The sequence below is a fragment of the Monodelphis domestica genome, chromosome 1 (assembly GCF_027887165.1).
Source record: "Monodelphis domestica isolate mMonDom1 chromosome 1, mMonDom1.pri, whole genome shotgun sequence".
Classification (NCBI taxonomy): Eukaryota; Metazoa; Chordata; class Mammalia; order Didelphimorphia; family Didelphidae; genus Monodelphis; species Monodelphis domestica.
Genome location: NC_077227.1, coordinates 313,578,634 through 313,593,085, shown reverse-complemented (window position 1 = coordinate 313,593,085; position 14,452 = coordinate 313,578,634). Strand labels below are relative to the sequence as shown.

Sequence of the window (14,452 nt, the reverse complement as noted above, 5' to 3'; positions counted from 1 at the left end):
GGGTGAACATGACAAAGTGTAGGGTGATGTGAAGTGTGTCCTCAGCTGGGGAGGAGAGACACAACCTTATAAGTGTGTGTGGGGGGGGGGGGGCTAAGGGAGAGTGGGACAGAAACTCACAATATACCTATAGAAAATCTTAAGGACGGGCTGGGAAGGGCAAAAGAACACCCTGGGGATCATTCTATTTCAGCTAATTATTCTTATTAACCAGATGCTAAATTCTGTGGTTTCTACACTGTTGAAAGTCTACCAGTATTGTCACTATCCTAGAAATTTGGTGTCTTTGGGCAAAACCCTAGCGAGGATCTGAAGGATGAACAGTCCAAGTGGAGGGTATCTGATGATGGTGGGATACTGAGAGGCTAAAAAGCCAAAAATAAACCATGTACTGAGTCTGTGGTAATACACACACACACACACACACACACACACACACACCCCTATTCAAAGGAACTAAGAAGGTGTTTCTGAGTTGGTATTATTCATGTTAGAAGCCTGGGTGTGGTGAAGGAGAGAAGATGGAACATGGCATCTGTAACATATTTGAAAGTTTGTGAATGGTGGCAGAGTGGGAAGAATGTTTCTTGACTGTTCAGGAGGAACGTGAGTGAGTAGGTGAGGAGAGACATCAATAAATATGTTTGAAAGAGACAGTGAGTAAGTGAGCCTGAGTGCCAAGACAAAAAGGTGGCACTGCTGAGCTCCATTGGTGTGATGAATCCTGATGGTGGGCTCAATAATATTGCCACTTTGGGCAAATTACTTGATCTCCCTGTCCTTCAATTTCCTCAGCTGTACAATGAGGGAATTGAAATAGATGACTTCTTTGGTGCCTCATAGCTCCAGATCTAGGATTTTGTGACACTGGGCGATAGGGGAATAAGGTAATGTCCTGGGTCTTAGGGTCTTTTCTCCAATTATGTCATGACACAGGTGCAAATAGTTCTATGTATTAAAGAGATAAAACAGAAATGGTAGATTTCATCTTTAAGCCAAAGCAGTTTTTAGCTTGCCACTAGATAGCTAGGGGGCATAGTGAATAGAGTTTGTAGTCAGGAAGACCTGAGTTCAAATCCAGTCAAACCAGACTCTTACTAGCTATGTGATCCTGGGTGAGTTATATCTTCTTTCTACTTCAGCTTCCTCAGTTGTCTAATGGGGATAAACATATAGCACCTACATAGGGTTGTTGTAAATGTCTGGCACATAGTAGGCACTTAATAAATGCTTGTTCATTTGTTTCCTTGTTCTATAAGTAAAATGAAGACATTGCTTCCTATAGATTCATTCTTCTCTTTTCTCCACCTGTCTGAGTCAGGCATTTTCTCCCCTCACCAACTAATATCATTGTACCACTTGTCACTTGTCCAGCAGCTTCCTCGTCTCAGGTATCCTAAACTGAATAGAGATACCAGAGTCTACTTATGCCCACCTGACATGACCCATGAAAAGGCGGTTTCAGAAAGATGCATCACAAATTCGACCTGGATCAATAGCACACAAATCAGGAAGGAAGAACGAGTATATGTATACTGTAGTCAAATCAAGGGCAAGGCAGTGAGGGCCACCAAAGGGACAAACTGGAAAAAGTTATAGGAGTAAAGGAAACTTATCTGGGTCAAGGAGGGAAATAAATAAATCTGGATGCATCTGCCGGGTTGTTCACACAGAAAACCAAGCACCTGTGGGCATGGGTAAAGATGGAGACTGAAGGGAAACTTCTAAACCACATAGACATTTCTGATATAACAGGAGCTCTATCTATAACATTCCATTCCAGCATGAATATTAAAAAGGATCTCATTAAGGGATAATGATCAGAAGCATGGCTTATACCTAAACATTCCCATAGACTAAAAATATTAAAGGGAGCAGGTAGAGATTATTCTAGCCCAGTATCCCCTCTCTCTGAGGAAAGCAGAATAGGCAGCCTCTGGTCCCAAGTTTTTGCTTTCCCTCCTGTCAGGACTTGGTCTTCTTTGGAGAAGGGTAGGGAGAGTAGATACTAGAGGTATCCATTCTCGTCTGCAATGTGAGCCACGTCTGGACAGACCCATGTGGGTACCCATAACCAACATAGGCAAAACACAGTAACACCTTTCTTCCCCTACTGACATACACCTTAAACTTATAATTAGAAGGAAAATGCCTTTTGAAGCAAATGGGACCTCGGAGAGCAACACTTGGTCAAAGTATCACATTAGCATTAATCCTAGATAGTCAATTGACCAGCAATACCTTTCTGACCAGGGACACCTTTCTCTTGGGCCTTGTTTCCATCATACAGATCAGTCACGTTCCTTGGCATGATGAGTCCATTGAGGTTAGAGGAGATGGAGGCAAAAGGGAACACTCTCCAAATTAGAGGAAAGGGCTTTTCTGTTTTTAAAGAACAGAAGGAAAATATTTTTTCTTTGAATGGATCCTATGAAAGGGCTTAAGAATGTTGGCTATCTCCTGACTTTGGTTCACGCATGGGTCATGGTGGATTTGAATCCCAATTCTTTTTCTTATTTCCTGTGGGACCTTTGTCCCTGTCTGGGTCTCAGTTCCCTCATCTCAGGCAACTAAATGGTACAGTGAGCCTGGAGTCAGGAAGACCCAAGTTCGAATTTGATCTCAGACAGTTATTAGCTCTGTGATCTTGGGCAAGGCACTTAAACTCCGTTTGTCTCAGTTTCTTCAATTCTAAAATGAGAATTGTAATAGCTTCCAACTCCCACAGGGTTGCCGTACAAATCAAATGAGAAAATATTTGTACAGTGCTTAGCACAATGTAGGTATATAACAGGCACTTAAAAAGTGTTTATTCTCTCCTCTTCCTTTTCCTTTTTCTTTATCTGTGAAATGAAGGGCTTAGACAAAGTGACCTATAAAATTTCTTCTTGGTCTAAATTCTCTAATAAGATTGACCCCCCCCCCCTTCTCTCCTAAAAAGACCCTTCAGGTTTACATGGCAAAGCCTTAACTACAAAACTGATAATAATTTGTCTTTGTTGTTTCTTAGAGTTCTAAGACACTTGAGAGGTCTATAAGTTACTGATCAGAAGGGAGAATAATTTAGGGGCTATTTCTTCTTATAACAGTATCCTCTTGTATTTCTTGCTTCTATGAACTCTCACAATGAACTGAATAGAACATGCTCACCAAAATCAGCCAGTGGGAATGTGGTAAAGAAATGGAATCTTTCTGGATAGGGCTTCTCTGGGATATAAACCTGCCATTGTGGCTCTAGGATGATTTTCCTTAGGGCAGAGCTGCTTTATAAGGAAAAGTGGGTATAATACCACTGTGATCTACCCTCTTAGTTCAGTTGGACAGTGTTCTGACCTGATTGGCAATCATGAAGTGTGTTTAGGGTGTGAGGAAAAATAGCTGCACCCTCCCAAGGTATATTGAATGGCCTTGCTCCCCTGGCATCAGCCTCAGCATCAACCGAAACCTTGACACAGAGGGAGGAGCTATAAGGCCAGCAGGGGAAGACCAAGGGTCCCTTTACTTCAACTCTTGAAGAGACTGACTGCTGGCACTACTGCTGGAAGAATATATATATATATATATATATATATATATATATATGCCTCAGCCGGCTAAATGAAGACTATAATCAGGATAATCTTTCCTTAAGAGAAATGCATCTCTCTCTCTCTCTCTCTCTCTCTCTCTCTCTCTCTCTCTCTCTCTCTCTCGCCTTCTCATTTTATTAATAAACTGATTAAATCTCTGGCTGGGTCCTCATTTTTATTGCAACATTGGGAAGCATAAAAATTACTTCTTGGATTCAGGATAAGAAGGGGTCAGTCAGCTAAATTGAACCTATTGCTAAACTCTGCCAAGTTCCTTTTCAAACACTGGGAGAAAAATTGGAAGGGGAAATACCATTGGCTCCTACACACTAAATTTATACTGGGCATTCATGAGTCTGATAAGTTATGGAGGCACTCAGTTTGAGTGCCAAGAAAGCAGCTTTTCTAGAAGGTTGGGCCAGATAACACTTATGATTGAGGAGGCACAGAGGAAGAAAAGGTGGGTAGGCAGGCATCCTGTTAAATGAATGTGACCTCATGCTCTCATCAGATAATGCACATTCCAGTAGAAAATGGAAGGGTTTTTATGCTCAAAACATCGCCAAAGGACATGCTACCCTTTAAGATCTAAACAAAATGCTGACAGAGGTTTTCATGGGACTGAATAAGGAAGTTCCACAGACCAACAGAGGCAGCTTTCCAGGGTAATTGAAGGGAGATTGGGTTGCAGCCAAACCAAGAGTAATTATAAGGAAATTTAATAGATTTTAAAATAACCCCTCACAAAAGAGAGAGTACTTTCTCTTCCCGCCTCAATGTGAAAATGAAAGAAATAAAACCCCCAAAGGGACATCAAAACCATCCACAAAACTCAATGTTCCAAAGAAGTTGGTTTAAAAAGCTATTTTTCAATTCTATGTCTCCTTCAAATGCCAAAATATGCCAAAATAGGTGGAGGCAGCTTTTAAATTCACTACTTCATCTCTAACTCCACCAGTTAAGTGTTCAGCAAGACTTTGGGTCATTTTTCAAACTCTATTACTTTTTCCAGAGGGAATAAGCCACACTTGAGTGGTGAAAAGATCTGACTCAAAGGACATTTTAATTTCTCTGATCCAAAAAACCTAAAAATACTACTGTTTCTCTTATTGTAGTTCTGTATCTATCTCTCTTTTTCTCTCTCTGTCTCCAGTTCTCTACAGAGAAACCAACACATCTAAAACATTGTAGGGAAAGTCCTATTGTAGAAAAGTTTAAGGACTTCATATTGTGTTCAAAAACAGAAGAGAGACTTTCCAAAGGAAGATAAAAGTAGAAAGAGGAGTTAGTAGAAAGGAAAGAGGAAAAACAAACAGGCAACAGAAAGGATGGCTGCAGGTTAACATTCTAATCTGAGAGCAGCACTTTCAAGCTGGCATGGAGGCCCCTCACCACAGCCACCACACATATCAGTGGGAAGGAGCATGTGGCTTACTGGCCCCAAAACAGAAGAGCCATTGATCTTAGCAGACACCAACCTTCCCCCCTCCCCCCCCCCCCAAATGAAAGCTCAAAGCAAGGTGACATTTCAACCCAACTGGTGACCTTAAAAATTGTAGCTCCACATGTGGCCCTCTGGAGGGGAATGCCTGTGAACACTGTCTCACTCACCACCACAGCGGGACACACAGCACCCCCGGCACCGTCAGAGCCAGTAGCAACATCCGCCAGTCTCTGATGAAGTAAGCAAACAGTGGCAGCAACATGTAGCCAATTGCAAAAAATATGCAAACTCCTAATGTAGAGAATATAATACGAACTGATTTGCCAAGTATCTCTGTTCCTGTTCAAAACAAGGGAGGAGTATTAGCATTGTAACTCACTTTATTTTAGTATTGCTCTTTACAATATTATCCAACTTTGTCATGGAAGAGTTCAAGCTAACAACAATCTTAAGGAAGAAGGAGGTATTTCCTTGGGGATCCACATCAAACTCTAGAGCAGAAATATTTTAGTAGGCCTCCCACCTTGTAGTTTGGGAGGAGACTCTAAAGAAAAAAAAGCATCATCATCCACCAACTTTTTCTAGCCAGGCAGTTAGGGCCCAAGTCACAGAAAATATGAGTTATGTGTGGTTAGAGGTGGTCACTGTGTCAAGTTTTGGAAGATTTAAGCTGTGGGAGTGAAGGTGTAGAAATGACTGACATAAAAGCAAAAGACATTAATGAAATGACTTAAAAAAACAAACAACCCTAGTCTTGTTTTTCGGAAGATTGAATTTAAAGTGAGACAAGTCACTTATCTGTTGGACATAACCAAGCTCCTTTACCTGAAGTCTTAAATCAAGATCACTTACCTAATTAGTGGCCCTTATTTTATTGTGTGGGGAAGACATTATAAATATAGCCCATGGCAGCTTGATAAGCTTCTGAAGAATGAATGCGTGAGTGAGTGAATGAGTGAGAGTGTGTATGTGTGTGTGTGTGTGTGTGTGTGTGTGTGTGTGTGTGTGTAGCATGCATTTCTAAGACTGTTCCATGAGGCTAAATGAAAGGAATTTTGAGCTGAGCTTTATCTTTCTCACAAATCAAACCATCTGGTCAATAAACTTATATTGACCCACTGGGAAGTAAGAGAGTAGATTATTTTTGTTACGGTTTCTAAGAAGTTATTGTGATCTTACCAACCTTATGGGATTTAGGGTGGGGGGAAGACCCAAACCAGAGCCCAAGGGGAGGGAATGAATTTAACCTTTTACTTTCTTCTTTGGTTTCCCAGGACCTGGAATGAACAACTCCCTTGAAAGAGTTTTTGCACAAACTAGTCCCTAGGTAGGTAGCAACATTTCATGACACTGAAATAGAAGTTTGTTACTAGTATCTGGAATGTGGGTTTCAGAGTAAGCTGGGGCCAAAGATAATCTGCTTTCTACATCCCAGGGCAACAGAACCCACTGAAGGAATCTCACCATCTGTTACTGGATATAATATCATCAGCACTTTAGAGTAAGGAAAGGGCTAGATTTGGAGTCAGAGGTCCATTGTTCAAGTTGTTCCTCTTCGGACAAGTTCAGTTGGACTGGAAAATGTTAAGGTTCCCTCCAATTTGAAATTTAGCAATGACTATGATCCAACCAATGACTATGACAGTCTAGGAGAAGAAAGGTTGTCAGAGGAAAACTTCTAGTGCTTCCCAGCTATTGGGTATTGAGGAGGGTTGCTTAACCTCCCATGGCCTTGGTTTTCTCATCTATAAAGTGAGAGGTTAGACTAGATGGGCTCTGAGGTCTTTTGCAGCTCAGGATCTATGATCTTAGAATCTAATCTAGATGCACAAACCTACAGGAATTCTTTCTCATTGTTGGTTTAATAGAGTTTAACTGACCAGGGACTAACCTAGCTAAGTCCAGGGAGACATCACCAAAGACTGATGCCAGATGATTTTTTCCCCTCCTCAGCCACAGCAACTGACAATGACCATCAAGTAAAGAATAATAGAGAAGTCACCTGTGTGGGCAGCTAGGTGATACAGTGGATAGAGTGTTAAGCCTGGAGTCCAAAAGGTCCATCTTCCCAAGTTCAAATCTGGCCTTAGATACTTACTAGCTGTGTGACCCTTAAGTCACTTAACCCTATTTGCTTCAGTTTCCTCATCTGTCAAATGAGCTAGAGAAAGAAATGACAAATCACTCCAGTATTTCAAGAAAATCCAAATGGGGTCATGAAGAGTTGGACATGATTGAACATAGTTACTTGTGTGAGTGGGGAGCAGGGTGAAAGTCACACCCACCTACTATCACTGATCATCCTTCTGAGTTTTCTCAGCATTCATCAGAGCTCAATTCAAAGATTTTTTAAAAATTACCTTCAAGTTCTGATGAGGAGATAAAAAAGACAAGAAAGTATATTATTAGAGAAGGAAAATGGGTACTCAAAAACCTTTGCTTTGCTAATTTCAGAAGTGGTAAACCCCAACTCGGAGTGATTCTGACATTTCTAAACTGTGCTACTGTAGTCAGCTCTACCCAGCCCTAACTGTGATTAGTATTATTTAATTTTCCATTTCCATGTCATTGTTTAACTTCACATATTAGTTTGCTCAATAAATGCTCATTGAACTGAATTGAATATGAAACTATTTGTTTGATTTAGTCTTTTGATGGGCAGTTTAATTTCTAGTGGTGCAATGAACTCTGAGTCTGGAGTCAGGAAGCTTTGAGGTCAAATCTAGCTTTGGATATTAGTTATGTGACCCTGAGTAAGTTACTTAACTACTGTTTGCCTTAATTTCCTTACCTGTAAAATGGTGATAATAATAGTACCTACTCCAGGGGTTGTTGTGAGGATCATATAAAAATAATAAAAAACTGCTTGACAGAGCTTCAGGTTACATACAGTGTTAGGCCAGCTCTTTGTAAACAGCACAAAGATGGCAGTAGTGTTGGGTTGGCCTGCCTCCCTGGTTTCTACTTGTCCTCTCTTGCTCTGGCTCACAGACAGCTTCCCAGTGTATATTGTTCTCATCATGCATGTTTCTTAGGAAATGGGGCTTTGTCCCTCTGCTTGTGCCCCAAAGATGCTAGGACTCTAACCCATCTCTTGGCATTCTAGTTTGGACCTGTAATCTCTAAATATCTAAAAAGAATTTCTTCTGGGAAGGACCTAAAACCTTCTCATGCCAGGGCTAGAGAGAGTTTCATATCTCAGTTCCTAGAGTTCGGCCATTTTGTAGAAGTTAGTGCTAAGGTCAGGGCTAGGAGCTATCATCATATTTGTTCTACTCCCATACTCTGCTGCTGCCTCCAAACACTTTGGTGAATTCCTTCCTTCTTCATGGGAGTGTCAGTCCTACTACAGGAAGGACTAAGCAGGAATCCTAAAGCACTGCCTTCTTCTTAACTTCTATTTGGAGCTCTGAACTGACTAGACTTTCATCTCAAGTCAAAGTGATCCCCTACCTCCTTTGATCTCCTCTAATGCTTTGTTTATATCCATTTTAAAGCAACTTCTCCTTTAGTAATATTTGTGTATATGCCATCTTGGTCTCAGAAAGAATTGATTTCAAATATGGCTTCAGACATTTGGTAGTTATGTGATCCTGGGCAAGCTGCTTAAACTCTGCCTCCATTTCCTTGTCAAATGGGGATAATAATAAACCCTACATTGCAGGGCTATTGTGAAGATCAAATGAGGTCTATATATCTATATATCTTAGCATAGTACCTGGCATGTAGAAGGCACTATATAAAATATTTCCTTCCCCTATTCTGATCAAGATTCTATAATGAGAAATTCTCCAGAGTGCTCTTAGCCAAAGGATCTAGATTTAACTCTAGGTTCTCTAATGATCCTTTATAAGAACTGTGTGCACATGACTGAGGACTGAAGATCAAACAGCCTAGACCCAGTGTGTCTGGACATAGAAACAAATTTGGTCAAATAAAAAGACAGAGCCTGGATCTCCATTGGTATGAAGAACCCACCCTTTCTGAAAATTATTGTATTGGAAGAGTGTCTAAAGAACAGAGGGATTGTGACTTTCCCAGGTTCACAAAGTCAGTAAGTGTCGGAGGTAGGAATTGAACCCAAGTCTTCCAGACTAGTTCTCTACAATATATCTTCAAGTCAAATAAAATGCAGAACCATTTCAGTTTTGAAATGATTTTAAAAAAAGTAACACTAGGGGTCTCTGTTGTACAACCTTTAGCCCTAGCTTCCTGTCAACAGTAGCTAAACTTCAGAGTTTGGGCTAATGAGCTAATAGATCTAGGGATTACTGGGATGAGAAACAGCTAATGTTCAGAGCACACCAAAGTCTTCACCACACTCATGCTCTATTGCAGACTGAAGACCCATTTAAAAATTCCAGAAGAGTAAAAGGACATAGAATGAGGAAGTTTCCAGCAGATGGCACTGAACAAGTTGTAGCTTTGTCAATAGATGACACCATGAATCCATTGAAGCCATTAATAGCCTTTACCAGTTGAAAGCAGCCCAGGCTGCTTGGAGAACAGGATAACTCAGAGGGGGCAACCCAAAGTCAGGATCTAAGATAGTAGAAAGTCAGCATTTGTTGGGGGGACTACTCCACCCCTGCTTATCACTAAACCAGATGCAGCCTGTGTTCAGGCTGATTTTACCTGGCAAATTCATTCATCTACAAACTGGGGTTATCTCTCCTCCTCAGACCCCACATAAAGGGCATAAAGAGGATTATGGCATTGTAGGATGGTCTATTTAGGGCCGGACCTTTTAGAGGTCTAACCCTAACATTTTACAGATGAGGCTGACAGAAGGGGAGTTACTTTCCCAGAGTCACACAGATAGTGAGTAGGGAAGCCAAGATGTTTGGAACTGACTAAATTGGAGGCTACCACAAACTAATTAACCTGGGGAAACTTCTCAATGGGTTAGGCCTTTCAGAGGGGTTGACCTGAATCTTTCTGCTACCACTGAGATCCTGAGGACGCTGTGGTAAGTCAGGCTCTCAGGTTTCAATGTGTCCTTTTCTCTTTTCACTCAGGGTAGAAGTGTGATGCTGCTCTCCCAGACTATTAATCATCTCCTGTAACATTACTCAAAGTTGTAGTCTTTATTAGGGAAAAAAAAAACTTTTTTCTTAGGTGCTAGATTGTTTCCCAAAATAGACTGTCTGGAAAGGGGCATTATATTTAGATTTTGACTCCTAAAAGTGATGATGACAGTGCCCAAAATGAAGAAGTCTGGATTTGCTAAATCTCAAATTGAAGCAACACCAGGAAGAAATACAACTTCTGTCTCTTCTTTTTCAGCCTAACTCTTTATTCGTTGACCTTAAAGTTTAGAGCATATTTGCTTCTATGACCCCAGCCTAATAACAAGAAAGTAGAGACATAGTTTGGCCTAATGGATAGAGCTTAGAGAGAGGGGAATATATAAATCCTATATATATATAAACACATATGTATATACTATACATAAATCCTGACTATGATGCTTCCTAGATATGTGACCAAGGACAAATCATTTAATTTCTCTGACTTTCAGGCAACTTCCTAAAACATTAAATTAGAAATAGACTGTAATCTTTTGGTGGAGGAATTTTCCACACCCACTTGAAAATGATGTAACAAGTGGTCTGGGAATGTAGAAACTCAATGTGGCAACTTCTCTATCACTACTTCTCTGTCAACTTCTCTATGCTGATGATTCCCAGATCCACCTATCCTGCCCCATGGCTCCAAACTTGCATCTTCAACTGCCTTTCAGACATCATGAATTGGATGTGGAGTCAGCATCCTAAACTCAGTATGTCCAAAACCAAATTCAGTATTTTTCCTCTTAAATTCTCCCCCCTTTCCTAATTTCCTATTTCTGCTGAGGGCAAAACCATCCTCAAAGTATGTTTCACAAGCTTGTAACCTAGGTGTCATCTTCAATTCCTCACTTATCTTGTACCCACATATCAATTCTGTTGCCAAGTCCCCCTCTCTCTCTGACAACCATTTTGGTACAGGCCTTCATCACTTCCCACCTGAATTATTGCACTATCCTGTTGGTTGGGTCCTCCTACCTCACATCTTTCCCCACTCCAATATAACCTCCATTCAGCCACCAATGTGACTTTCCAAAAGTATAGGTCTGACTATTACATCCCTCTACTCTGTAAACTTTCATAGTTTTCAATTGCCTCCAGGATCATATATAAAATTCTCTATTTGGCATTCAAGTCCTTTATAAAAATCTAGGCCTTTCCTAGCCTTCCAATCTTTTTACATCTTATTCCCCACCACACACTCTTGGATCCAGTGACATTGGCTTTCTTGTGTGTTCCATGAACCAGACACTCCATTTCTACACACTAGGTATTTTCTCTGGCTATTCCCTATGCCTAAAATACTCTCTACCTTCATCTCTGCCTACTGCCTTCACTGGCTTCCATTTTCTTTTTTGGCACACAAGAGCATTTTAAATAAATAAATGAACCTGCTGGACCAAGCCAAATATAGCCCTAATAATAAGTCTAATAGGGGGCAGCTGGGTGGCTCAGTGGATTGAGAACCAGGCCTATAGATGGGAAGTCCTAGGTTCAAATCTGGTCTCAGACACTTCCCAGCTGTGTGACCCTGGGCAAGTCACTTGACCCCCATTGCCTACCCCTTGCCACTCTTCTGCCTTAGAACCAAAACACAATATTGATTCCAAGATGGAAGGTAAGGGTTTAAAAAAAAATAAGCCTAACAGCCATGATATGAAGTCCTTCAAAACTTAACATCGAGTAAAAAAAAGATTTAACACAGGCCATGTAACCCCAGACAGAGGTTCTGTTCTGCATTACATGTTTCTAGAATGTCCTTTTCTGATAAATGAATTTAATCTCCTGGGTGAATGAAAGACAACTTAGATGCGATTCTGAAAGACGTTTTCCTACATATCAACCCACATTGTTATCCATAGCTGGAAAGATACACAGCAGCCAAAACTCATGTTTTGTTCTTGCTCCAAGGAAGGGTTTTTCATCAGTGGCTGGTGTCATGAGGAGGAACATAATGATACAAAAGTCAATCATGAGGCTGGCATCATAAGCATTCCTTCAATTGTCTGTACCTAGGAAACAAAAATCCCTAGTATCCTTTAAAATTCAGCTTAAGTGATACCTCTTCCTACTGAAGGCCTTTACTAATTGCTCCAGTTGCTAGTATCCCCTCCCCAAATCACTTTGACTTTGCACATAATTCATATTCACATATATGATGTTGGCCATAATAAAATATAAGCTCTTTGAAGGCAGGTACTGTTTCATCAATTCTTTGCAACCCCAGTGCTAGCACAGTTCCTGACACAAAACAGGTACTAAAGAATTGCTTGTTGAATGAATAGATAAAGGAATGAAGTGTGTAAGGAGCTCTAAGGAGGACAGGGTTGCTAATGCCTTAGAAGACAGCACTTGGATAAAGAGTGGTCAAAATGATGAAAGGAAAGAGATAGATTTCTGAGAAAAGATTTGAGTGTGGTAAAGAAGGGAAGTCTGTAGAGAGATATTCAGATTTTCAAGAAGGCAAAGTGTTACCTTAAAGACCAATGTTTCCTCATTCTATTCTTTCATGGAAGAAAAAGAAACAGGCTGACTATACAGCAAAAGGAGGACAAGTACATCTTGCCCCAGGACAGTCTATCAAATGGGTATGGAAGGGCAAGCCACTTCTGAAAAGATACCCACTGCTCTGGTCAGTTTGGAGGTTGACCAACATGAAGTCATTCCTAGGGGCAGGTACCTGGTCTGAATGACCTCTTCTGTTCCTTTTCTATAGATTTTGCTATGTGTAAGAGTCCTTGATATCCCGATGACTCTCTAGATCCAGAAAGATGTTATTTCTGTACTGAATTCCTTTCACCATAGAGATTTCCAAAATAACTGGAGAGATTAGCAATTATAGGAATTTCTTGTGTGGCATAAGAGGCAGGAATCATTTTGGATGTCTATTCCCTTCTTGAAAAGGGCAAAATAGCTAGTTCTGGGGTAGAGCCAAGATGGCAGAGTAATCCTTAGCAGCTATGTGCCACTATGAGAATCCTTTCCGATCAAGATTAAAATATTGCCACAAAATGAATACAGAAGTGAAAGGACAAACAAGGAGACAGAGTGAAACAACTTTCAATAAACGAAAAAACCCAAAAGGTAGGCAATGAATATCTGGGACACTGGGGTGAAAGGAGAGCAGACCCAATAAGAAGCTGTAGCAAGGAGGGAAGAGCAAGCCACACACACCTCATCCCACATCTGCTGTCTGAGGTTCAGCAACATACATCCAGACCCTGAGACCCTTCCTGAGCAAATAGAGATACAAGCCAAACCATACCCTTTGAAATGGCAAACCTATAGAGAAGTCCAGAACCCCAGCACAGGGAATTCTAGTCAGGGCTTGGGACAAGGACTTAATTCACACTTTGGGGGAGATGATAGTACTAAATACTAAGTACTGATCTTTTTGCCTAAAGCTCAGGGTGGAGCTCCAAAACAGGACAATCAAGGATATGTTTGATTAGATCAAGTACACAGTGAGACCAAAAACTTGAGACTAAGCCAGAGGCTAGAATTTGATCAGTCCCTGATTAAGATCAGAGTGAGATAAAAAGTTTACAGCTAAGCCTGAGCCAAGTCTTTAAGCTATCAGCATCACTAGGGTCAATTAAATCAGCAGGGTGAGGGGGCTCTCAGAGCTCTCAACCCTTAGACCATCACATCATCCCCCCAAGCCTACCTATAATTAGATAGGAAAAATGAGCAAACAACAAAAAAAAGCACCTAACTCTAAAGAATTCTTATGGAGGCAAAAAGCAAGGTACATATACAGAAGGGGAAAGTGAAAGCAAAGGAAACATACCCAAAGTCCAAAAGAAAAATATGAATTGGACACATATTCTGGAAGAACTCAAAAAGGACTTCGAAAATCAATTAAGAGAGGCAGAGGAAAAGTGGGAAAGAGAAATGAAGGTGTATAAACCTTAAAAATTTCTTAGACTTATAAATGTTGGAAATTTCACCATTGGGAAATTTCATACTTGAAAAATTTCCTACTGATAGTCTATTGGAATATGAACCCCATTGGCATGGGAGGGTCATTCTCCTCCCTACCTAAGATTACTTTAGGGCAGAAACCTTTTGCTGAACAATGGAAAGGGCTTTGACCTATGCTTAAGCATAGAACAGGAAGTTCTTTGAGTCATGATTGATTTTAGAATTGATACAATAGAGATACTTGGAATGACAGAGCCAGGTCTTGGAAAATACAATTTCTACCCTACTCAGTCCTAACAGGATTTAGGAAGGGCTGCAGCATAGATCAAGATTTAATTATTTGAGAATATGACCTTCAATAGACATGTGCAAAGCCACAGACCTCTGGGCGGTCCTGGGTTAAGCTAGAGGCACCATTGGCACAGGGAAGACATGGACAGTGATTG

General features: G+C 40.7%; 1 protein-coding gene across 1 annotated transcript in view; it reads right to left on the bottom strand.

The window, feature by feature from the left end:
• SLC22A4 (solute carrier family 22 member 4) overlaps positions 1 to 14,452 on the bottom strand; it is a 109,924-nt gene that overhangs the window by 37,117 nt on the left and 58,355 nt on the right. Inside the window, exon 4 of the mRNA XM_001366034.4 lies at positions 5,181 to 5,352. Within this exon, the coding sequence (XP_001366071.1) occupies positions 5,181 to 5,352 (172 nt within the window). The remainder of the gene's footprint in view (positions 1 to 5,180; positions 5,353 to 14,452) is intronic.